The following is a 27022-nucleotide window of genomic DNA, read 5'->3' as shown; positions in this document are numbered from 1 at the left end:
AGAGAGACAGAGAGAGACAGAAGGAAGATGGATGGTTTGTCAAGAGAAAAAAAACTAAAATAACCAGAACTCCTGCATCACAGGGTTCGGAGAGATGGAAAGACGGAGAGAGAGACGGAGAGAGTTTAAGAGCAGAGTACAAACATTCCGACAAAGTTGCTGCTTGGCCCGGTTCATCCATGTATGGTCCAACCCAGAATACCACACACACACACACACATACACACATATAGCACCGCCTACGCTTTGCCCCTGATGCCCTTGGTCTTGTGTGTGTGGACGTGTGTGTGTGTGTGTGTGTGTATGTGTGTATGTGTATGTGTGTGTGTGTGGCTCCTGCCCCGGTGCCAGTGAGGCAGCAGGCTGACTTGGCGAGTGCAGTGACCATTCCCCAGTAAAGCAGCTCTTCAGGCCCCTTTCTTTCCTCAGAACTGAGCTGCTGCCTGAGCAGAAACAGATGTGGGCCCCGTCCCCTCTGTTCCTCCATCTTGGCTCCGCATCATCACCACCGCAGATCCTGCCTCTCACTCCAAGTAAACTGGGATTTCAGCAGAAACAGATGGAGCAGCACCTTCGGCTCCTCCATCTTTGGTTCTACGTCGCTGCCGAGCGCTGTGAATTCAGGAGAAAGCAGATGTGAGCGGTGGCTGCTGCGTCCACCATGTTGGCCCCGTGAAGAAAATAACAAAGGGCTTAGATATTCCAGTGGTCTGCTGTCATGGTTTGAGCTCAGTGGAAACATATTTCAGTTTTAAAAAAAAGCGTATGACTTGCTTTGCTTTCTTTTGAGAAATATTTAGTTGCACAATTTTTCTTCTACAAAAAAAAATGACAGGAAAACATCTCGCATGTCTTCAGTGCTGACATAAGTGAAACAGTTACAGTATCATTTTTTAATACTAAAACATAATGTAACACGAGTGACCATTAACTGACATTTATCTACTGGTCACAACTTTTGTTAGATAAAGAATGTGTTAAGTTTCTTCTTTAAAAGTAAATATAATTTCAAAACTTAAAACATAATAATATTTAAATCCATGATCTGTATTTTGCCTATAATTAATTGAAATGAGGTTATTTATTTCTTGATTCAACCAGTGCTTGATATTAAAAATTATATTAAATACATTTTGTGTAGCTTTGTCTAATGGCTGTAGCAAATGGTTATATATGTAGTTAATGAAGAATTTAACAGTGCATTAAGAATTGGACTTACATTCAGTCATTAATAAAATATTGACTTCAATACTAAGAAAGGAAACAAAGACTTGAGGTCTTATATATTGGATATATTTGAGATTATTTATTATATATATGTTGAGGCTTTGCTGGGAACCAGAACAGTGCTGCTTCTCTCCAGAGGGTCAGAGGTCAAGAGGTTCATCTGAGGATCATTGAACCGTTTGACTCACAAAGCAAGGGTCCTGCCGGAGAATGATAAACGTTATCCAGAGGCGTTGTTTATTATGAGGAAACTCAATAACTCATCCACAGAGCTATAGGAAAATATTTCATTAGTTACTGCTCATGAAGCTTTTAGACATGCTGCTTTACCAGGACGGTAAATCACTGTTTAACCATGAAATGAAACAGACAGATCCACCACCGTCATTTTTCTTCACCGAGCTGTTTCTCTACTCTTACTTTGAAAGAGTTTCCTACCAACCAAAGTAGCGGTGAAGTAACAGTTTCACATCAGTCGGAAAGAAAGAAGCTTTTCAAAGCTCTGTGTAGTTTTGCTGATGTCATCCTCATTAGCTCTCGCGGCCTCTGACCGAGTCATGACTCAGCTTTAACTTCAACATCAGGCTCGTCTCCCCCGGTCGTTCGGGCTCCAAACGCAGCAACAGGCCTGGAATCAGTGTGAGCACTGAGGACACACCCAGCCGGCCCCGGACCGGACTGTTTTGATGTGGATCTCCATGGCTATAATCTCAGTCCCCCACCCCCCACCCCCCACCCCCACCACACACACACACACACACACACACACACACACACACACACACCCCGCCCTCACAACAAACTCCAACCCCTTCCCTCAAATCCAAATACGGCCATGTTAGCCTGGCAAGATGGAGGGCGGCGGGGTCGGAGCGAGTGAGACGGGGGAAGAAGAGAGGACAGATAAGAGAAGGAGAAAGGGGAGAGGAGAGAAAAATGAAAGGCAAGAAACTGGGGGGAATGAGAGAGCCAGAATGGGGGATGCACAGAAAACGGAAAGAGAACAAGGGATGGCTTCACCAGCAGAGGAATGTCCTTCCCGCTGATATCATGTAACAGGACTAGTGGGATTAGAAGGGGAGGCTGTTCTCGCCGGTTACAACGAGCACAGCAGACGTTTCCCTCGTTCAGCTGAATGGAGCTTGTGATTCGAGCAGAAGTGGGTTACATAATATTTAGTCTGTTTGACGGCTTCATCCGGCTTTGATTGAGTTTGTCCCGATCAAATGAAGTAATTCATCGGATGAAATGCACGATCCCCTCAGACGTCTAAAGCAGATCCAGTTGGACTGGGATTTCGTGCAGTGGGCATTTTAAGACTCCTGAGTCAATGGTTTTGAGACAATCAAATCCCACCAACAGAACGTTTGAGTTTAGGAGTATTTATAGTCAGTCTGGTCTGGACGATGATGTTACGAGAGATTTAGTGAGTGGTTTTTATCATGATCATTAGTCCTTTTGTGTTATTGTTAAAATATGCTGATGTTCCAAAAAGTCCTGATACACAAACTGAAGTACTTACAAGTTTTTTTTTTAAACACCATATCAAATGTGCAACTTTAACTTGGAAGGCGAAAGGCTTAAGCTCGCTCAAGAAGCTTTTAGTCTTACAATGGAAACTTCCCGAAATGTAAATCAAGTATCCATATAATAAAAACACAATCAAAGCATGTGCACGTAAGAACAACACAACCACACGTAAACAAATCCGATGACGGGTGTTTGATTGTATAAAATCCAGCCGAGTTGGAGTGGAGAAGAGAAGTTTGACAATTTGTTGCGTTAAGTTAAGTGAGTCAGGACACAATAGAAGTGTTTGTTAAATATGTGCAACTAGCGACAGTAGATGCTAGCTGCTAGTTACAGTATCAACCAAATCATCACGGTAATTACCAGATTATCATCCCTCGATGGCAACATGCACCAAGTTCTCCTTTCATGTGGACTGCTTTCAAAAAGTGGGAACAAAGAAACATGAAAACACTGCAAACCTATTTAAAGGCAGCAGGTCAAATGGTTATTTTAGTTTTCCTCGTCCTCAATAATTAACATGTGGACTTAAGTGACCCCTCGCTCCATTTTTATTTCTGTCCCTGTAATTCCCACAGTCTGCTGCTCTGCCTTTGTTTGTCCCCTCTGTGACTCTGCCTCTGCCGTCTGTCGGTCACACTCTGGATTTGTCTTCCGCTCCGTCCACCGGTCCACAGTCTCACTCGCAAGACGTTTCCTCCTGGGCTGAGCGGGGTCGGATGGGGACAGGGCTCGGAGAAAACCCCGTCCCCCATAATCCCTTGCTCAATGCGCCTGTCCCGGCACGTACACCCTAGCGTAAACTCGCGCTCGCCATTCACGCTCTTCTTGGAAAAAGCAAAAAGCGTTTTGTGTCACTTGGCAGCTGAGACACTCGTCTCCGTCCTGAGTGAGACGGCTGCAGTGGACAAGGTCTCTGTGTCTGTCCTAAGTCCACATTCACACGTGAAACCCGCTTATTGAGAGAAGCGAGGTTGAGGCAGGGACCTGGTGAGAGCGGTTATGTGTTTATAATTTGTGTGATTTCCAGCCGGAGTTGGACTTTGGATTTTAGTATTTTAGGCACCGCAGCTCAAAAATAATGAGCTTTATTATTATTGCTGCGAGTCGCTGCCGTTGAAATAGTTTCCTCGGACTTTGTCAGGAACACTTTTAGAAACCTGGTGAAACATCAGGTCTCTGTGGCAGAAATCCACCTTTTTTTTTTTTTATTTACTTTATTCTCTCAACCCCCCCAGTTCAGGGAAGTGGGTTTCTCCTTTGCTTGAACCCTAACACATCACATTTCTGCAGAGAGACGACAATGTGTGTCTGCCTCTGTGTCTGTGTCTTCCTCTCCTCCCTGGTTTGGGTTTGATTTTGGATTTTTAATTTAGATTTGCTCTGCCTGTGTGCCAGTCTCTCTCTCTCTCTCTCTCTCTCTCTCTCTCTCTCTCTCGCTCTCTCTCGCTCTCTCTCTCTCTCTCTCTCTCTCTCTAATCCCCTTTATAAACCATCAAGACTCTGGCCATGAGAACCAAACCTGCACCATGACAACCACAATTTCAGGCATGTCCCCAACGACTGTGTCTGGTGTGTGTGTGTGTGTGTGTGTGTGTGGTGTGTTTTTGTGTGTGTGTTAACCAGCTGTTGAACAGATGGAATGCTCGCTATGCAGCAGATGATAATGGTGTGGTATGCAAGGTCTGTGCTCCTTGCTCCCTCCATTTTCCTCTTTTCTGTCCTCTTTTCTCTCTCTCTCTCTCTCTCTCTCTCTCTCTCTCTCTCTCTCTCTCTCGGTCCCCATTCCTTCCCCTCTGTCCACTTCTGTGTGTCCTCCCTCTCATCTCTCCCTCTCTCTCTCTCTTGCTCCTTTTTCCAGCTGAGTGTCCGTCACTTTGCTTTGTTCTCCCTGATTAGAGGCTTCTGAAGATGGGGATCATATCTCGCTTCGTTCCTTCAGGAGTGCACTCACACACACCCTGTGCCTTTGGCCCTGTGTGTGTGTGTGTGCACTGTGTGTGTGTGTGTGCACGTGTAGTGGGGGCTGAGTGAGCGACCGTTGCCACATTTTTCACATTTTTTTCCAGGCCTTAAAGGTCTTTTTCTGTCCCAGCCTAGACAGACTTTGTCTAAGAACCACAGGCCGTCATGCAAGAGGAATGCCGCCTCAATGCAATGTTAAAGTGACTCAGTTTCACTGTTGCTCTTTTAGCAAGTGACGCCATTAATGCTGAAGTGTGTAGGTGTGAGATATTTTTAAAAAGATTCTTGTAAACATGCCTCTGTCCTTGGGAACTGAGGAAGGGAGGAAGGGATCAAAGAGACAGACTGACGGTCGTGTTCAGTATTTATGTGAATGCGCGCTTGTAAATAATCCAGTGTGTGTTCCCCCGACTTTTTTCCATGCACCAGAGCTGCTGCCTTAACTTATTTCAGATGCCCCGAGGCTTTGGAAGAAAAAGTGACTGTGAGCTGGAATACTTCAGAGGCTGAGATCACCATGAACTCTCCTGATAGAGTTAATCAGGAGAAAGGTTGAGCGACTATTAAAAAGCAAAGTCTGGTTTCTTTGTTTAACAATAATCTAATTTAAAGCCTTGGACAAAAGTGTTTGGAGAGATTTCAATTACAGTTCAACAAGTACGATAAAAAATAACTTAATAGAAGGAGTAAGAAACATTTTCCAGTTACAGGAATAGTTTGACATTTTTGGGAAATGCATTTTTTTTTGCATTATTCAAACTCTTTTAGAATGTGGAGACTCCAGGGAGATAATGACACGGCTAATAAAAAATGTGCATATGGCGCAAACCTGTTAGTCTTTACCTTCATTTTACTTGTGCACATTTGAGAGTGGTATAAATATTATTATCTCTGATTTGTGCCTCTATAGCTTTTCAATAAACAAAAATATTCATAGTTGTCACTGTCAAAACTACGCCTTCTATCACTAAAGTGCCAGAAATCCCGATGACCCGATTACATTCAAGCTGAAGGTCTTGAAATAAACCTTTTGGTTTTGTGAGATTACCCAGCAGCCACCTGTGTAACTGTGTTGACGGACATTAAAGGTAAATTGGAATTGGCAGTGGTGTGAACAACTGCAGAATTGGCGACCCCTTTCACTTTTCACCGCTGTTGCATCAACAAAGAAACTTTACATTCCGACTATCGGTTATGTTATTGATGTTTCATGACTTTTATTAAGCAATATTATTATTTGATGGTATAAAATGTCCAGTGAAAGTGAAAAATGCCTCACACAGCCCCACGCTGCGTTGTTAGATGTTGTTTTTGTGTGTCGGTTGGACACAGGGACTTTCAGTGTATAACCACTACCACCCTGAGATGAGTGGAGCTCATCTGCTGTGCGCCCTGTGATGATGTCACGTAAGGTTGTGTAATCCTTGCCTCACATCTTCCTAAGCCCTCACCTTCCTCTCTCCTTTCATCCCCCCGTCTCTCCTCCTCTCTGTTGATTCCCGGCTCACTTTTTGTCTCTCAATTTCCTTATGATTCTGCACCTAATCTCTTACCCAGACTCCTCCTGCCTGTCCTCTCTCTCCTTCTCTCTCTCTCTCTGCAGTTTGTCCCTTCAGTGTCTATCGTTCTTCCTCTAAATCCCCCTCTCGCCTTGTTTTGCCTCAGCCCGCTGCTCCCCCTTCCCCAATTCCCCATTCCTCTCCTTTTCCTGCTGTCCGTTGCGCTCCCTCGCTCCGTCTGGATGTCCCCGGTAATCAAACACAGGCGGTCAGACACAGACAGGATGTGAGGTCAGACAAGGAGAGGAAGTGAGGGTGCGTGGGCAGCACATAAACAGAAAAGAGAGGAGGTGAGGGACACTGAGGACAGAGGACTGTGTGTGTCTGTGTGTGTGTGAACTGGGAAGAGATTCAGTTTCTCTTCAGCGTCGACTCTTTGTGGTTCTCTTCTGTATTAAACACTTAAGCATCTGGACCAAACAGCCACAGCGAGTCAAAACACTCGGTGGTGAAGTAAAGCAGTCGGGTTTTTCAAACTTTATTACCGGTCTCCTGAAATATTAAATAAATCTCTGCTGTCACAAACTGAGTTTGTGGGTTAGCCAACTTCTTTTCATCGTGTTTTTAAAAACAAAATCTCTTATACTGTGCGGAAACCATAACCAGCAGAGTAACTTAACCACTGGATTCAGAACAGAACCTGTGGGTCGCTTTTAAATAAAACACTGACCAAAGTTAGTGTTCATATGTCATGTAATATAATGGAAATCTGTCACTGACAAAAATTTGGCAAGTATGGATTTACTTGGTTTTTATATAATTAATCCAGAAATTCATATGAAAAATAAGCAGCATAAGAAAACAGATTGTTTTTCTGATTCCAATAAATGTAAAAATATAAATGGGTATTTAGGGTCCAGTATCTTGCCCAAGGACACTTCAGAAGGCAAACTGGAGAGGACGGGGATCGAACCACCGACTACTTTGATTTAAATGGACGACCCACTCCACCTGTCGAAATGAGATGACATTTCTTATCCCAGAGATTCAGCAATATAGATAGAATGAGTTAGACAGGAAAACAAGTGATAGTAAAGACAATAGGCAGTAAAATAAAAATAAAATTGAATTAAAATATAATACTTAGAATATGTAAATCTAGTGTAGAAGAAAACAGAAAGGAGATCGGAGCTGCTACAACTAGATTTTTACACACTTTTGAAGTGATGGTGCACGGGCGTGTCAAAGTCTAATCATCTTTATTCTTACTTTTCTCTTTGTATAATACAATTTAAATTTAACATTTCTGAGTCAAACAACTCCTCAGCAGTCAAACTCCAGAACTCATCGCCAAAACTGTGAACTCCCAGAAACGCGGTTCATCAGTCTCGGTTATTGTTTGATTTCGAACAGCTGTTGTTTGCCGATCGTGCCGGCTGCAGCGATGCGGTCATGGAATCCTCGTCTTTTCTTAGCTGCACTTGACGAGTAGCTACAGGACGGCAGCGCTAACCGGCCCGTGTTCTCCTCCTCCTCCACTCAGCTGTGAGTAACGGGTGGAATAAGCCGGGTCAGCCTATGAGCCGACAGAGCCGCTCACGTCTGAAGCTGTGAGTCCGGCTGTGGTTTCATTCCATAAAAGACAAAAGTTCACCTCGGTCCAAATGGATGAAAGGGGATAAGTGTGTTTATGAAAGAGGTGCACTAATGAGCCAGTGTGTCTCTAGCAGTGATGCAGAATGTGTAGTTCACCTCTTGAACTCTCCCGACACACACACACACACACACACACGCACAACGCACGCAGACAAACACGTGCACATGCATACACAGTGGCTTAACTACCCACCTCATGTCACCCGTCACCAATCTACTGTAACCTGATAGTGGGACTTTAGAGACTCACACACACACACACACAGTCTCTCTCTTTCGTCACACACACACACAGACACACACACTCACGGAGGTCAAGTTGAGGCTGTGCTTCCATGACATCACTGTTGCCATGACTCATAAGTGTACCCCCAGGCACAGTAAGGCCCTCTCCTCCACAGAATCTGTCTAAGGGACTTGGCTACAGACACATACAATAACACACACACACACACACAGACACACACGTACGCACAGACTCATTCAACACCTTCTCTAAAAATACAGTGACATTTAAATACACAAAGTGGTTTGTACACAAATATGCATTGTGGTCTATGTGTGCGTTTGTGTTTTTTTTTTTTGTTTCCATGTATGTGCAGTTTGTGCTCGTTGGTCATGTATGACGGTACCATACACGAGTTGTGTTGCTGACGCACACACACTGACACACACACACACACTATATCCAGTGTGATTTACCGCGATCAGACGCAGATGGAGAAAGCAGATCTCCTCCGGTTGGATAGATCTCAACTGAGAGGATCACACAGGAGGGAAACTTCCATTCGCCACACACGTGCCCACACATGCACACAACAACACACACCATCATAGCCACTCTGAGGGCAGTGTGTGAAATACCCAGTGGCAAAGGGGGGGAGTGTCATGTGTTATTGTAAAGTACAACGATGATAATCAAAATCATTAATAGAAATAAAGAGTTACATCACTGCTGCGTTTCAGTGAACAACTTTGTGTTCTCCTGCCGCACGGAGCCTCACACATGTTTATTATCTGGTGTCGTACAGCGTATTATTCTATATTTAATATTGTAATTCTGTTTTTCTGTAAATGTCCAGCATATTAATGAGCAGTCATTACACAGATGATCGCTTTATACTCAGTGTCATGTCAGGCATAACAAGTCGTGCTGCGGAGCTACAACAGCACGTCTGACGTCACGTGGATAATTACTCTCATGTGCAGGGACGGTGGTTTGAAAAGAATCTATAATAATGATTGAGATGATGATGTCTATGAACTAATGACTCCAGAGAACAGAATAATCACTGTGGGCTACAGGTCATTTTCTTATATTTCTTGAATGGGTGAATCCCCATTTATCTGCTCCAGGTCAGGAATCTGTGGCCAGTGCCTGCGTCTCTATGTGAGCTCTGGGTAATTCAGTGATTTTCCAGGCCGGGGCTTTGTGCTTCATGATTGGATGAGACGAAATAGGTGGAAGAAAACAAGTGTTGCGTCACACTGCATTAGACAACACAAAGGCCTGGGTCTGTTTTGAGCTATTTCTGGGTTGTTGTTTTTTTGTTATTATCCATCTTATCCAACAACGACTTGGATAAGATCTTTTCACAGGCAGATATTAGGGCCGATTAGGGGGTCAAAGTGCGTTTAATCAGGCTTTTGTTTTGCCCCTCTAATCTACATGTTAACCTTGGCTGAACCTGGAAAACAATTATACATAGATTAGATTAAGAAAAAAACATTAAAAACACAAAAAACCTCTGTGTAACAATCAACAGATGTTTTTTTTGTGTGTGTTTTCTGCAAAAAATTGTTGATGTGCATCTTTCTCAAACTGTGATTGGTGGAAATGCGCAGACAGATTGAAGTTTTGACTCCACCTGCGTCTGCGTCTGCTCTCATGAGTCACTCTCTCTTATTTTGCTGATTGTCACATTATACAAACCACCTATAGTTGACTTTTAGTAATCAATGTATTTTTCCCTGGTCTCTGTCTCCTCAGATCATGATTCAGAGGCGAAGCGTGTTCAAGACATGCTGTCTACAATCGAGAAACCACAGGTTGGTACACATCCTCCCACAGCTGCTGCTACACACACACACACACACACACACTCGACCCATTAATAACCACTTTCATAAATCACCCCCGTGTCTGGTGCAGTCATAGCTGGCACAAGTTTTGATAACTTTCCCATATTTCCACCCTGTCTGTGTGATTAACTCAAAAATCAGACAATCACACACACACACACAAAAATCTGTTGTGACAGCCTTTGTGCAGTGTTGTCTTGTTTTCTGAGCATGGCTCATCCGAGTTCTTGCCCACCCTGGCCACATGAGGGCAGCATCTGCTCGTCCATCTGCCTCCTGCTCTCTAACGGCTGAAAATCACTGTAAACACTGTAACAGCCCTTTTCCTTTCCCCCCCCAGGGGGGATGTGTATGTGTATGAATGAGCTGCAGACATGGTTTACCAGAGAGGAATCGCTCACTGCCTCTGTTAAAGCGGTGTGGTCAGCAGACTGTGCAATTGGACCATTTGATATCTGTGGGGTTTAGATCAGTGGTTGTGATAGATTGTGAGGACGCAGCCGTGAGAGAAGGAGAACATGGAGAATGGAAAAGAGGAGGAGATATTATTCAATACATGAAATAGACCAGAAGTTAATATAGGGCAGTAGTGTACCGACTCTAATTACCTCAGATGGCCGTTCCGCTGATAGAGCAGCATTATTATAGTTGATAGTCAGAACGGGGGGGAGAAAAAGAGAAAAACTGCAGTTTTAAGATGTTGTTCAGTCTCTGATTGTGTATTTTTGTGTGTCATAAACTTCAATGACTCTGATGCATTTATAAAAGAGGCAGCAGCCTGTAATGGGTCATGTTCCCGCTCAATGGAATCAACCGGCTCTTGTGGTCGCAGGTGCTGCAGAGACGGAGCTTATGTGACAAAGCACTCGATTTGAAAATCTTCACGATATTATGTTGCTCCTCTGGTTGTATTGTGTGGTTTTATATTAAAAAAAACAAGTTTCCCATGAGAACTGGTCTGTAGCATTTTCACTGTTGAAGCATCAGTGGCCACATTAACATGCACATGGCAGCCTGATCATTGCCGACAGTCACCGTAAGGTATCATGTTACATTAATATTTCTAATCCCAGGCTGGAGTCTAAACGTAGACTGATTGATGGGTGAAGAGGCCTCCTCCAAATCTGATTAGGTCAAAGGCTATTCCTCAAATTGATCTCATCCCACCAGCTCTTCAATACAGAGGCATTTTTTATTTATAAATCTCCACTGAAAGTTGTGGTGGGCGGGCAGCTTCACTGTCGGACATAATGAAATGCAATGTGCACTTTTCTTTAATAAATTTGTGATTTTGTTAAAAAGCTAGACGGGTGCACGGAGAGCACAAACCTCCACAAAGGCTCTGTCGCCATGTTAAAGGGAGAAAATCAAATCAAGGATTCTGCCAGTTTATCTGGATCCACTTCAAAAGTTGAATGTGTTCCTCCTTGGCCACCCTTACACTAAGTTTCAATAAAATCGACAGAGTCGTTTTTGCAAAATCACACAAACAGGAATGGAGATGTAAAATTATTTTGCGGAAAGAAAAATGCAACCAAGGACAAGGTGAGAGTTTTTCAATTTTTTTTTTGGGTGGCTGCAGTCTGTGATTTTAAACTCACCCAATAAAAAGTTATGTTAGAAAAGTGTCTCAATGGATGAATGTGTATGACCAAACTAATGTAAAAAGTAATTGATATGGTGATCCATCACCCAGGACCACTACTGGTTGATTGATTGATTTTTTATATTTCTGTGTCATGCTCATTATATGACCAGCCCCCCCCAAAAAAGACCTACAAGAAAAATCATTATTCAGCAAAAGAAAGCAGAGCAGCAGCACCAGTAACAAAAACGTGTTTTTTAAGATTAAGAAACAAAGAGAGCTGAACTATAATAATTAAAAATACACAATCATTCCTTTCTGTCATCATCAGCTGGAAAAGATATTTCCTTTAATGTAGATAATCCTAACTTGTTCAATTAAGAACAATAAAGATGTAGTCATATAAAACTGAACATTACATTTATAACATAATGTATCGGACCAACATTGTTCATGTACCTAAAAGCAGCTGTTGTGTGAGCGAGAATCAGACAGAAAATTAATATACAAACGATGATGAGAAGATGAGGGATGGTGATGAAGATCCACAGGATTCTGACCTTCGACTTTCACTGGTCTTTGCTGAACCGTCTGTCACACTGGGATAATGAACAGGCTTCTCTCAGGGTCAAAGGGTAACGTGAAAAACTTCCAAAAATGGTTTCCCCTCATCCTTCACTTCCTTCTGCTTTCTGTCGTTTTCTTCCTCTGTCTTTGAACGTCAGGTCGTTGCGAGTAAAACTGCGACTTCACTTACATTCCATCAGATTCTCAGTAAAATGATCTCGTGAAAACTAAACATCATGATCAAGAAAAACTCAACGAACACAATGAGTGTCTCATTGTGTTCTTTGCAGCTGAATCCCCATCAAACGTGCGCACACTTGCAGGCGGGTGCACAGACAGGCTGTTAAACACACAAACAAGGAGGCCTCTTTGTTTGTGTGTGTGTGTGTGTGTGTGTTTGTGTGTGTTCGTTCATGTCAATTATCATGTACGTTCCTGGCCTGGAAAGAAGAGACAAATCTGGAGTAATGATTTCAAAGACATACTGGTTCACTTTGATATACACATTCAGATACAAACACACACACACACACACACTTAGACACACTTAGACACACTTGAATAGTAAGATATACATGTTCTGTAAAAACACCCAGATTTCACCCTGTGTGTTAAGAAAACATAAGTTACAGCTAATACAAGGTACAAATATTGTGTAACATTCATTGTGTATGTTTTGTGTGCGTCTTGCAGGTTTCCAATGTGCAGGCGCGGTCCGCCCGGCTGTCCTGGGCCCCCCCGGTAGGGCTGGTGAACAGGCATAGCAACGGGATGCCGGTGTCCTGCTCCTACGAGGTCTCTCTCTCGGATAAGGGACGAGATGGAAAGTATCGCCTCATATACAGGTAGGACGCACAAAGCCAGAGGAGCACAACACAACACACAGACGGGGTTCACGTCAAGTCGACTGAAGTTCACACTTTTGTGTGTGTGTGTGTTTTAGTGGCGAGGAATTGGAGTACCACCTGAAAGACCTAAGGCCAGCGACAGACTACCACCTACGGTAAGGAGGTTTCTGACCTGACTCAGCCGTCTGTCTTTATTTAATGTTTTTCCACTCTTCTTGTCTTAGACCTTTTTTTTAAATGAATTTTGTTTTACCTGCCTGTCTCACATGCTCCTGATCGAATAAGACCCAAAATGAATAGAGTGTCACTCTGCAGCTACAGGGTCTATGGGAGTATTTGGTATTTCTGTATAAAGGTAACACTCGTTACCGTTAAAAGATTTCATGTCGACGAGTGAATATCAGCTGTGAATGCTTTCACTGATCAACGCCTTCAATAGATAAGTAAATAAAGAGCATAATTGTGGAAATCTATAACTAAGAATGTTTAAGCTTAAGATAAAATCATGACAATCATCATTTTATTTGAGGGGACAACATTGAGATAACCAAGATAACCATGTTTTTGTCATGTTTTAACTGTTATGTACATATTGTTTCTGAGTTGTTCCTGTAGCACAACATCTGAACTTCCCCTGTGCCAAGTTTCACGTCAATAAAGTGAAGAAGAGCAAAGTTAGAGGTTTTTTAGTCCGGACAGGGTTTTTGCAGAATCTCCAAATCGGCACAATTTGGCACCACCTGTGCCGTTTGGTATTTCTTAGGGTTTTAATGTTTAATGTTTTTCTGTGTCTTGCTCCAGGGTCTGTGCGATGTACAACTCGGTCCGAGGCTCGTGTTCAGAGGCCGGCTCGTTCACCACGCACTGCAGCGTCGCCGACGTCCCGCTCCCCCCGAAGTTCTCCCACCGCACCAAGAGCACCCTCACCCTCCAGTGGAAGGTACCGCGGACATCTTTATGCTTTAATCTTCAGGACAGCTGATTAAGCACTTTCTCTCTCTCTCATAAAAACATTCCAGTCATTTCAATTTATGGTTTGAATTAGTTTTTGATGGCACCCGGAGTATTACATAATAAATCTAATGCCTCCTGAGCTTTATTGACTTTATCTTGAACTGTAAGTTAATGCTCTGAGCAGAGTGTGTTGTCTGTCACCGGGGTTTATCAGCTAGAGACACATTCTTGCATCGTTGGACAGGCTCCGTCCCCGCCTGTCCTCTCCGACCTTTTCTCCACACGAGCAATTTCTCTTTATAAAGATAAAGAGTGACATCAGTCGCCCAGACAGGAGATGAGGCCAATCAGAAAAACACGGCAGGTATTTTGTCTGCCTCCGTGTCAGAGTCTTTTATCCTCAGCTAATCTCTCCATCTCTCTCTCTCGTCTCTCTTGTCCCATTTCTCTCTCTCTCCCCCCCCCGACCCACAGCCCCCAGGCGACAACGGATCCAAAATCACGAACTACCTGCTCGAGTGGGATGAGGTGAGTCCGGCTCTCGATGTCCACCATCCGTCAGGCTACTGGCTGACGTCACTAAATAGACATTAACGTTCAGCTCCCGTGATAAGATGTAATAAGTCTGTGAATTATGAGTTTTCAAACATTGTCTCCTCATCTTCTCTCATTTGTCTTTTTTGACTTGAAAAAAAAAATCTATTATGCAATTAATCTCAAACCTCTCATTTTCCCCTTTCTCATTTCCTCTCCTCTCTTTTGTTTTCATCTCCTCTTGTTTCCTCTCCTCTTCCTCTCGTCTTTTCCTTCTCCATCTCCTCCTCGCCTCTTTTGTTTCCTCTACTCTACTCTTACTTCCTCTAACTTTCCTCTTCCTCCCCTCTTCTTTTCTTATCCTCCCCCTCTCCTCTTGTTTCCTCCTCCTCCTCCTCCTCCGCTCCTCTCTCCTCTCCTCACCTCTTGTTTCCTCTACTCTACTCTTACTCTCCTCTAACTTTCCTCTTCCTTCCCACTTATTTTCTTCTTCTTCTCCTCCTCCTCTCCTCTTGTTCCGTCTCCCCCTTCAACCCCTCTCATCCACCTCCTCTCCTCCTCTTTGTCCTCCTCCTCTCCTCTTGTTTCCTCTCCTCTCTCCTGCAGGGAAAGAAGAACAGTGTTTTCAGAGAATGTTACTTTGGGAGCCAGAGACACTGTAAGCTGACCCGACTGTTTCCCGCCTGTGGCTACACGTTCAGAGTGGCTGCGCACAACGACATCGGCACAAGGTACGGTGGCCTGTAAACCCCAAATCACACACAATGCACTCTGCACAAATCATCATCAGGAGCAGCACAGACAGACGCCACAACCCCCTCTCGTTCCTTGTTGTAGGGGCTCGGGGTTCAATAAAACACATGACAGCTTTTCTACCTGACATTCAGCACCTGTGAGATCTCACCCACGTTTTTTAGTAACCCCGGATAATGACACCGGTGGCAGCAGCGTGTGTCGGTGTCAGACACCTCGTGCACCGAGCGCCAACAAGAGACCAGCTAATCTATATCTATTACTCTGCATGTCAGACTGGTCCTCTCTCTCTCTCTCTCATCCCATTTCCCCTCGTTCTCTCCTGCCTGTCATTACGGCGCTGAGCATCTCGTCTGCAGTCGTTAGGGGGGAGGGGGGGAGGTGGGGGGGAGGTGAGCTCAACCTGAAGCAGCCTCAATGCGTCCTTCATCCCGATTCCCCTTTGAAGCCGCCAACACACAAACTCGTACAAACAGCCGCCCCCCCCCCCGGCGTGCACAAGATTTCAGTAACCTTCTATATTTCTTACTCAAAAAAGAAAGTATTACAACTTCCTCGTTCACTTTTTGTTTTCCCCCTGAAACTCACAAATTAGTGAGTTTTCGTCCTCTGTCTTTTTCGGTTTGGTTTCCGACAGTTCATCACTAAGTTCTGTCTTCTTCCTGTCACACATCTATTTTACTGCTCTTTTTGCTGACGCCCCTGGGACCCCCCCCCCCCCCCCAGCCTCATCCTCACCTGCAATCACACATGCACTCCTTTCGACCGAGCACTCTTGTCAGTGTTATTTTCTTATTTCATTCCTCACACAAACACCTCTCTCCATCTCTGACGTGTTTGTAATTCATGATGCACAAGCCTACTGTCCTCTTACCCTGCTCTCCCCTTTCTCCTCAAACTCCAGCATTTTATATAAAAGCAAAATTTTGAATAAATCTGGAAATGTGTTTGTTTGTTTTTTCTCTTGCAGTGGCTTCAGCACAGAGGTTGTGTTTTACACCATGGGCACCCTGCCCGCTCTGCCTCTGGCGCCGCGGCTGGTCAGGGCCGGCGTGTCCTGGGTGACCCTGGAGTGGGGGCGTCCCGAGGGCAGTCCCAGCGAGGAGCAGCTCAAATACACACTTGAGATCCAGGAGGACAACAGCGTGAGTACCACACACACACACACACACACACACACACAGCTCCCACATTATTTATATGAAAACACAGTTACTGTTATTGCCACTGGTTCTTTTCCATCACATTAAAACAGCGCCTATTGATTTGAAAGAGGCAGCAGCAACATAATCCATCATAGTAAACATGAAACCTACTTTTGGTTTTGTGAAACTCTGTCGTCAGTTAAATCAAATAGGAGGCGAAAGAAAATATGCACTGTTATGAATTCATACGGAAGCGCACAAACACACACACACACACAAGCACACCTCATGCATATGATTGCACAAGTGCATATAATGCAAACATGGACACTTCAAATGCAAGTGATCCCAGACGACTGACCGTTTTCTCTCCAACAGGGAACCGACTTTCAAACAGAGTACACTGGAGAAAACTTGACTTGTACTGTTCAAGGCCTGAAGAGGAGTACGCAGTATAAATTCAGGGTAAGTGAAGACTGTGTGGGTGTGTGTGTGTGTGTGTTTTTGTTGTTCAGTTTTGAAAGGATCTTTGCATAGAAAATGACAATATCAGGAGTTAGAGGAGAGGATTGACATTCGTGTCACGACGCTGTGAAGCAAGAACCAGTCCCAACTGGCCCGGGGCCGGAATCCACTACATTAAAAAATATTCTGCCCCATTTCCACTCGTCTTCTTCAATCACAACCCCACTTTTATGGATCGGCTTATTGCATTTTTGGTATAACTTCATATGGAGAGAAGCTGTTGTGGTTCATCTGCTCAATAAGGAGGGTTTCATAAGTAGTGGATGTAAAACGAGAGAAGAGTGAGGATCTGCAGGAGGCTCTCGGATTCGTCCTCATGACAACTGCCCGGGTGCATCACTGCTCACTTGTGCTCCTATAATGAAATGACAATGTTGTATTATGATTGGAATGCAAAAGCAATCTTCAGAGAAATTCCTGCCGTGACCCTGCAGGGCCTCCGTAGATAAGGCCCAGCTGTGTATATAGTGTAGGTGTTATTTGATTTTAAGCTGCATTCTTTGATGGAATCATCGCGGCTGCCTCTTTCGCTCCGGGCTCTCTGGTTTGACCGGTTTCCTCCCATCAGGGATGTGTTTCCAAGGATACCACCTTGTCCAGGTGGCTTCCACTGGCAAAGTAACATCCATCCATCATGGAGGGAATACAGTATTTTACCAGCGGAGGATTGGCTGCAATTTCAGGAGTAGTGAAACAAGGCAATTCAGCAGCCATTTAGCGGGCGGAGACCACAGTACGGCTCCACTAGAAGCTGTGGTAGCCGCTTGTAGTGCGAAGACACTGAGAAACAAAATGTTCCCACTGGAGATCTCTGCCAGTGTCTGCATGTGTTTGACTCCATCACCTCAAACAACCCCTCACGTGTATGAGGGGTTGTCTGAGGGGGTCGTCCATGCACCCTCTTCATCTGCCTCTCCCCTGCTTCTCACCGGCCTTCCTCTGTCTTCCTCTTCCTCAGCTCATAGCATCGAACATGGAGGGAAAGAGCAGTCCCAGCGAGGTGCTGGTGTGCACCACCAATCCAGACAAACCAGGCCCTCCATCCACGCCCTGTGTCACCGCAGCCACGCCCTTCGGATTCAGCGTCACATGGGGTAAACACAGACACACGGACAAGAATATTCATAACACAAACACACACTCAAAAGATCCAAGTAGAAATATACACACTTAATGGAAAATGCATTGTTTCCACCATCTAACACACCATTAAAACCAGAAGAATATAATCCAGCTGAGGGCTGGATGATCATGAAATTGAGGTTTTTAGAGATAGTTTCACACACTTGTTATTTCTTATAACTTCAAAAGCAAGAAAATCAAGGCTTCACTTCTAACTAGATTAGAAAACCACTCAGCCGAGCGCCTACCTCAGGCAAAGTCCCCTTGAACTCAATCAGGCTGCTCCAAATTGCACAGATGTATAAATATCAGTCTTCGGAATGTGCTTGATGTTTTTCTTTATTCAACATCCGATAATTATTCTCTGGAAAATCAGAAAGTGTCAGAAAATGCCCTAAAAACATCACAATTTTTTTAAATATAACTCCTGCATCCTCATTTAAAAATATAATAAGTTCTTCCCTGACCCGCACCACATCCTGTCATTAAGGCTCGATGGAAACTGCCCAGTAGTTTTTTTTTGTGATCTTGTTTTCAACACCACATCCTTGATGCAGGCAAATGAAAATGTTATATTTTGTATTTAAGGACAATGAGTCTAGTTCTTAAAAACAGTAGAAATATAGAAAAACACCTGTTAACAAAGTCAAAAAAGTTAAAAGGATCAGTGTGAGGCTCTGACCTTTATTCTCACCAAATCCAACAACACTTCACTAATATATGTTAATTCTTTACCTGAAGCCATTTATGTGGGAAATTGTTATATACTCTATCTAGACTGTTGCTCCTGATGTTTATATGTGATTAAAATTAATCCCTCCACAGATCCTCCGCAGGACAACGGGGGCTCAGAGGCTCTGACGTACCTGCTCGAGATCTCAGAGGGCTGCTCCGAAGGTAAGATGTCCCCTCGTCCCTCTGTTTGTCCACCCGTCCCTCTGTTTGTCCCCTCGTCTCTCTGTTTGTCCCCTCGTCCCTCTGTTTGTCCCCTCGTCCCCCCGTTTGTCCCCTCGTCCCTCCACTCCATACATTCAGCTCATTTAGCTGCTTGTTCTCGCTCCGAGGTCTTGTAAAAAAAAAAAAAAAAAAGGCACAAAATGTACCATGTGTCCCCTCTCCACTGTACCTGTTCTCTCCATGTGTCCATTCCCCTCACTTACTCCCCCTAAGAGCAGTAGCATCCATAATTCACTGTTCGTTAGCATCAATTTAAAACACAGCAGCGCTCGGATCTGCTCTCCAGGAAAACTAAGTGTTCTCTCGTGTCCCTGAGTTCATGCGACAGCGACAGGGAACGGGACATGATTTACTTTAATTTGTTCTCAGTCACATGAAAGACAGAATCAACAGGAGGACATCTTTTTTTTATGATAGGACAATGCATTGGACTTAACTGGCTAATTAGTCTGAATTGATGATCTCGGTTAATTCAGTTTCTCACTTATATCGTCGGAGCTAGTTTGCACAGCCAAACATTTCTCGTGCCTCTGCATCGGAGACATCTGAGGGCCGAGGCATTTGGTATTATATTGTGTCCCTGTGTCCCTGTGTCCTTCCGTCCGTCCTGCTTTAGCTGAACAAAACATCTCAGGAAAACCTTGAGGGAATTTCACATTTCCTAGTAATGCCGAATCTGAGAACTGCTCTATAAATACAGATTATTATTATTCGAATTATTACTCGTCCTCGGATGATTTAGATTTTGGTGGTCAAAGATCCCTGTGATGTCTTTGAGAATAAAAACACCAGCTGTGAAAATATTCAGACAGATTTCTAACGGGATAAAATAATGAACGGATAACGTTCATCTCCTTAAGGTCAAAGGTCAGGGCGACATCTAAATGTTCTTTATAATCACTTTATTGTTCCTTTTATTTAACACCATCGTTCAGGGACAGAATCCGTCTTCATCTGTCTATTGTCTCCTCTTTGTTTTTTTGTCCCTCCTCATCTTTCACCATGATTCTGACAACCAGTGTCTCAGGACGACTCTGAATCATCCCTTTGTGTTTTTTGTGATTAATCAAATGTGTGCGTTCGTGTGTGTGTGTGTGGGGGGGGGGTTACTGCTCTGTAACAGATGTTTAAGTAAACTGAGAAAGTCAGTTCCATACAACAGTCACTGTTGCTTCCACGTTGTTGGAAGTTCACTTGAATCCACTTTATAATGTTGGGAAAAATACAAAGCGTATGTTACATAATCACAATGCATTAGCCTTCAGTGCTGAGGTGTAAACACAACCTGCTGTCAATTTCAGGAGCCCACACAATCTCTTATTGTGCCACAAACAGCAACACAATGATGTGCATGTGTTAAATACAATGAGATTCTATTTCTGGGAGAAAATAATTAGGTCGGCCTCAGAAATGCATACGTGAGGGCAGGAGATGTATGCGCTTCATGTTTGTTTAACCTGCGTATACGATCGGTTGTGTAATCGTGTGTTGTCTCCTCTGTTGTGCGATTTGCTGGCGTGCGTGCAGCGGGCCAGTGGGAGGTGGCGTACAGCGGCCCGGCAACAGAATGCATGTGTGAGCGCCTGACACCCGGGACCTTGTACCGCCTACGTGTGTGTAGCATCACCACCGGGGGACACAGCCAGGTAAGACACACAAACACACACACAAACTGTACACAAATACACAAGTTTAAAGTGGTTGTCTTAATTGAACTTTGAATTCTCACCGTGACTCATCAGCATTGTTAGAAAATCTAAACTACGCAAACACATATTGAACAAAGGGCCCGTAACTCTTATTAATCAGATGGGGTCTAATTATTGTTCCTCCTCCTCCTCCTCTTCTCTTTTGTTCCCGTTGTGTTTGTCTCTGCTCCTGAAGTGCACCGTCGGTGTTCCGGTCCGTACTTCAAACGTGCCGCCAGGCCCCTGCCAGCCGCCAAGGATTGTGGGTAAAGCCAAACACAAGGAGGTGCAGTTAGAATGGGGTGAGTGGTGCAGACACACACACGTACGCCGTGTTTAGCTTCATCCTCCAGAATGTGTTCACGTTAGGTCGGCCAAATCGCCCTCTGGCAGTTGAATAGGTTTTTTTTGGGCCATGTTTGGGCCTAATTGAGCCTTAATTGAGCTCATTAACCGCCTTTACCTCGCCTCCTATCTGACTTCACTCCCCGAACGTCGGCCCATTATTGCAGATTAGTGCTGTTATTTGTTGGCAGGCGAACTCTCCCGGCCTGGACCGAGGAGGCAGCTCATGGTTGAGCCGGTCTAATACCGCTGGCCACAGCTCTAATCAGCTCCCATTCAGGCAGCGCTGGCCATATTTTTACAAGTGGCTGGAGCTGAAGGTCAGAGAGAACGTGTTGGAGGGGCTTCCCCCCCACTGTAAATGTACCTGAAGGACTGATCTGTGAACACGTGTACCTGAAAGTGAAACGCTATCTTGAATGAATCTTGAAATCGTTTCTATAGAAGACTTTACACATTGCTACACAAGATCGTTTCAGCTTCTGTCTGTCCCTAGTCACTGGTTAAAGGCCGAGGATGTCTCACCTAATTGTGATTTGTGAATATGGGCTCTTGTAATAGAATCTGAGTGACTGACTGATTTCCATCGCACAAAGACAGCTGTAGCCGGAGACACACGTCCGTCCATCCTTCCTTCCTATTCTTGTGAAAGCGACATTTCAAGAAAACCTGGACTCATTTTCCTCAAATTTGTCGCACGATGATGCAGTGATGACATTTTTTAATTCAAGATGTCAAGGGAGCACAAAGGGAGATAGTGTCAATCCGCAATAATTGTCAGTATAATGATTACTTCTATTTTCCCAGGAAATACACTTAGTCCCTTTCATTCAATTCCTTCAAAGTCTTCACTCATATTTAATGAGTCTGGGCTGTCACGGATGTAATTTGTACCTTTTGTTGCTTGGCTCCGTTTCGAATACGTGTCCTCAGACTGAGATTTGATTCTCTGCCTCTGTGCTCAGACCCCCCCGTGTGTGATGCCGTGTGTGAGGAGTGTGTGTTCAGCCTGGAGATGAGCGAGGGCGACGCCAAGCCAGCGGAGGTGTTCCACGGGACGGAGCTGCAATGCACGGTCGGCAGTCTGCTACCCGGAGCCACGTACAGCTTCCGACTGCGGGCTGCCAACGAGGCGGGGGTGAGGAAATGCACTGGTGCACACAGCGGGAATGTCTTCAGGAATTATCACAGAAAAAAAGAAAGAAATGGAAAAACTTTCAGCAAAGGGGCAAGACCATAAAATCCACAAAGTCATTATTTTCAGTTTAGAAACATTAAATACACTGTTTAACGGCCATTTGGACCACAACAGACAACTGTACACACAAACAGGGGCCAGCAGGTATTAAGTGTCCCAGAAAGTCTGAGCAGTGGTGGTGTTTGGATTGGAGTGAACCACAGACTGGAGCTAACACTTGATTGATTATACTCACAGACAAGAGTCAACTGGAGCTCAGACCGGCTGATTGGCACAAACACAGTGCACACACACACACACACACACACACACACACACACACACACACACACACACACACACACACACACACACACACACACACACACACACACACACACACACACACACACACACACACACACACACACACACACACACACACACACACACACACACACACACACACACACACACACACACACACACACACTTTAAAATAGGAAGCAGGGAACACCGAAAAACAGCTCACGTAACCGTAGAAAAACACACAACTCACGTGTCCACACACACAGACAGACAGGCAGGTAACACACACACACCTCTAATTGTTGATGTGTGTCTCTCTTGCAGTTGGGCGCACACTCTGACCCCACAGTGGTGACGACAGCAGCGGGTCCTCCTGGCCAGTGCGGGGCGCCACTCATCACTCTCACTAACAACACTTGTGTAACGCTTAACTGGGAGGTGAGTACCCACTCTACACACACACACACACACACAGAAATCACACACCATATTAATCAAAGGAACGAAAGGTCTTGTATGGGCATAGAAAAACCAAAACGAGACGGAAAGAGACAGAGCGGCCACATTTTTATAATCTGTCTACAAAATGCCCAAACTCCCCTGACCTAAGAACCTGCAGCTTTGAATTAGTGTGCATGGTGTGTTGTTCACTAGTTCAGCCAGCAGACCATTTATCATAGGATCCCAGCTTTCCCTGGACAATGTTTTGAAAATGAAATAAAGTCCTTGGTGTTGTATCTGAAATTAAATCAAGCCTGTCAGTATTTCAAGAATAATTTATGGCCGATTTGCTTTTTTTATTCCAAGTTCCCATTGATTTCTCTGAGCTGAGTGTGTGTGTGTGTGTGTCTCTGTGTGTCGCAGAGTCCCGAGGGTTCGGGCACAGACATTTCCGAATATCGTCTGGAGTGGGCGCGGGAGGAGGAGCCCATGGAGCTGATCTACTGCGGATCGGCCACACAGTGCGAGCTGTCAGATCTGACGCCTGCCACAGACTACTGCTGCAGGCTACAGGTGACACAACCAGAAGAACACACACACCTCAACACAATCATGGGCGATCACGTTCCACTAACGGGCCAACATGCATTCATGCACAGGCACACGGGCGTTTGCATACAGGAAAGGGGAAGGGGCATGAGTGATGCACGAACACAGATATGCAGACACACAAAAAAAGAGCCAAACTGTCAACAACATTCAATCAAGCAAAACTTAAACATCACTCTAACTCATAATTTGTTTGCCTTAATGACATATGAACAACGCAACAGTCAAACGTGTTCATAACTACAGGAGACTCTCTGGCTTGGTCAGACGAGGGGGGGGGCACAGCAGGAGGCCCGACATGTTGTATTGATTCTGCTGTGGGGTTGTGTTAACAGCACATCAACACAGTTGGCAACCTCGTCTGTGTGTATTTGTCATCCTGAGATATTTTGTCTTCATTTTGTTTTTTTCGGTCGAGCTTTAGAAACATCTCCACGAGCCCATCCAGCCGTTTCCCTGCTGTGTTCTCACATCGGCTCATTCAGACACCATCTGGAGTTCTCTGACTTGAACATTTGCTTTCTCACATACAAAAAAAAAAAAGTCCTATTTCACAATGTTAACGATTCCTGGATCTGCCCCCTTTTGTCCAAATAGGTTGTTTGAATTTCGTGGGAAATCAGTTGGGTAGTTTTTGCGTAATCCTGCTCGAAAATGATCAAATCAACAACTGCACGACCCGCACAGGGGTGAAAACATAACAAACCTTGGTGGAGGAAAAAAAACAACAACATTTCCATACAAATATCAGCCAAAGGGAAACATCACAAGCTAGAAACACACACAGATGGACAGAGACAAGAGACTTATAGTAATTGATTTTGTATTTTGTCAAGTGCCCTGACTCTTAAGCTCATGCATCAATATCTACACACACACACACACACACACACACACACACACACACACACACACACACACACACACACACATATCCAATAAATGTATGTTTTATGGCTCTTCCCCTTTATGGGTTAATTTATTTAGGTCTAAGAACAGGTCAAGGTCATCCCACCGTCCAAATCAGTTATTTGATTTTGTGTGTATGTGCATACAATACATCTACCGGCCCTTATGTGCATTGATGCAGCAGTGTGCACGTGTGGGTGTGTGTGTGCACATGTGTTTGTAAGAAAACAACAAGAATACCAGATTCTCTCTCACAAGACGCTCTGTTTGGGTCGAACTGGAATTGACCCCTCGGGTTGTGTAGCTGCAGGTGATGCTTCATTATTGTTCCATATTTGACAGGTGGACGTGCACACTTGAAGTAGAAGGACACTGCAGCACAGCCGAGGTCAATCTGGAGGCTTTGTTTTTTGGGCTAAAATATATATTCGACAGCTGAGGATAAATCAGAAATACTACTTGAAAATAAATAAGTCCTCGTCTCTGACCCTCGGGGTATGTCCACTCTTTACTGCCAAGACAAAGAAGTAAGTCGAGACTCACTGTGGAGTTATTCCTCGACTCCGTGATGTGGACTCAAGTTAATATTGTTGTCGTGTTATTGGAAAGTGGCCGTGGCACATTTTTATACTTTGAAATACGTGCTCCCTGTGTTCTCGGAAGTGTTGCATTTATTTCGTTATTTAAATTAGAATAAATCCATCACCTTCAGGAAAGATTTCTGGTCGTGCTCATTTCGCATTCAGATTAAAATAAAACCATTTAAGTTTTCGTTTTATTTCTTTTATTTTAGTTCAGGCTTTCAGAATGAAGAAAAAACAGTAGATTCATTTTGTCCTGGTTTGTGTGAGGCAATAACGAAAGATATTGCAAATCATAAAACGATTGAGAAGCATTTAAGACGAGAGGCTTCAGGTGAATATAAATGTGTCACACAGCAAAATAAATTGACTTATGTACGTTCACAACTCATTTGGAGTTAATCTCCCTCTGCAGGATTTCTTGTTTTCATCTTCTCTCCTCTTGCTCTCTGTTAAGTCTTTGTATTTACTCGTCCTCCTCCCTCTCTTCACCTCCTCTCTGTCCACATGTCCCTCAGTCCCACCTCTCTTAATCATCCATTCCCCTTATCTTCACCCGCCATCTCTCAACCTCTCAATTTTCTTTTTTGTCTCCCCCGTTCAGGCGGTGAATCAGGCGGGCGCCGGCCTCTACAGCGAGCAGGTGAGTTTCAGGACCCCGGCGACGACTCCCGACCAGATCTCGCCCCTCGTCCTCCTGGAGCTCCCCACCTCCTCTGAGTCGGGACACTCCCCGTCCACCTGCCTCCTCCTGAAGTGGGACGAGCCCAACAGCAACGGGGCGGACATCACCTCCTACGTCATCACCGTGGACGAGCAGACCATCTCCGTGGAGTCAGGGACGAGTCACCTGGTCACAGGCCTTCAGCCGGACACCGAGTACAGGTACGCAAATAACTTTGATCTGTGTCGATGACGGTCACTAATCCTGAGGCTGAGGGGAAAGACTGGATTGGAAGTCCCTTTAAAATCTAATGACATGGAAAAATAGTCGCAAGCCACCATCTCACTTATACTTATATATTGTAGTATTTCTGGTTTTGTCAAGGATGAAAAAACACGCCATCATAAGTAAATATGTGTTTGTATGCTTTACACGTGTGTGAATATATCTCTGTGTGTGTGTGTGTGTGTGTTTATATAAATGTATGTGTGTATATGTATGTTTGTATGCATATCGCCAGGTGTGTACGTACATGCCAATATTATCATTACAACAACTCCAGCATTTGTGTCTGCATCTATGAGAATATAGCATATACTGTATATATAGTATAGACGTACTTAATAAGCATACATCATATTTATATACTGTATATATAATATAAACATATATACTGTATAAGCATACATCATCTATTTATATACTGTATATATAGTATAAACGTATATACTGAATAAGCATACATCATCTATTTATATCTATATATGTTTATTGGTAGTAGTAGTAACTAGGAGTAGCTTCTGTGATGTTTGCCTGAGCAGTGATTGGTCACGGAAGCAGCAGGTAACAACCACTTGGTGACATTTAGCGCTGGCTTCTGCTGTCTTGTCCCTGTAAACAATCCAGTGATTGTGTGTTTGTGTTTGTGTGATTGTGCACATGCATGTGACTGTGTAGTGAGTTCTTTGAACGCGGTGGAAAAAGACAGGGTTTCCAAGGTAGGGGCCCACGTGAAGAGGCAGAGTGATCACACGCCATTGTTTTCATTCTCAGGTTGTTTTTGTCCAATGTCACTTTGCTCTGTTGCATAATCGAGCTGCGACAGAACACTATGTGTGTTTGTGTGCATGCATGCTCATCAGTGGGAGTTTGTGTGTGTTTGGCAGTGACGGTAATGCAGGTTGTTATTTACAGGAGTGGGGTACTTCAAATAATATTATTCTCATTTTATCTGTGTGCATGGTTTTGTGAAGGACCAAAGCAAATGTTGTCTGCTCTGTCGGGAGTGGAGCTGTTCCAGTGCAGGATGAAAATACCCCTGTTCCGAGGTCACATGTGACCTTGCAACAC

General features: G+C 44.3%; 1 protein-coding gene across 2 annotated transcripts in view; it reads left to right on the top strand.

Annotated features, from left to right (window-relative positions):
- The window catches only part of fndc3ba (fibronectin type III domain containing 3Ba), a 92715-nt gene that overhangs the window by 51203 nt on the left and 14490 nt on the right, over positions 1-27022 (top strand). For both annotated transcript variants that reach the window (XM_053433762.1, XM_053433763.1), the window contains 16 exons: positions 9868-9926; positions 12805-12956; positions 13055-13114; positions 13761-13899; positions 14388-14441; positions 15054-15178; positions 16171-16345; positions 16724-16810; positions 17829-17964; positions 18818-18889; positions 20477-20595; positions 20834-20939; positions 21948-22120; positions 22793-22906; positions 23333-23482; positions 25613-25893. In XM_053433762.1, the coding sequence (XP_053289737.1) occupies positions 9868-9926; positions 12805-12956; positions 13055-13114; positions 13761-13899; positions 14388-14441; positions 15054-15178; positions 16171-16345; positions 16724-16810; positions 17829-17964; positions 18818-18889; positions 20477-20595; positions 20834-20939; positions 21948-22120; positions 22793-22906; positions 23333-23482; positions 25613-25893 (2002 nt within the window). The remainder of the gene's footprint in view (positions 1-9867; positions 9927-12804; positions 12957-13054; positions 13115-13760; positions 13900-14387; positions 14442-15053; positions 15179-16170; positions 16346-16723; positions 16811-17828; positions 17965-18817; positions 18890-20476; positions 20596-20833; positions 20940-21947; positions 22121-22792; positions 22907-23332; positions 23483-25612; positions 25894-27022) is intronic.

This window comes from Pleuronectes platessa, chromosome 11 (genome assembly GCF_947347685.1).
Source record: "Pleuronectes platessa chromosome 11, fPlePla1.1, whole genome shotgun sequence".
Classification (NCBI taxonomy): Eukaryota; Metazoa; Chordata; class Actinopteri; order Pleuronectiformes; family Pleuronectidae; genus Pleuronectes; species Pleuronectes platessa.
Note: the sequence above shows the minus strand (reverse complement) of the source record. Positions and strands in the feature narration are given on the sequence as shown.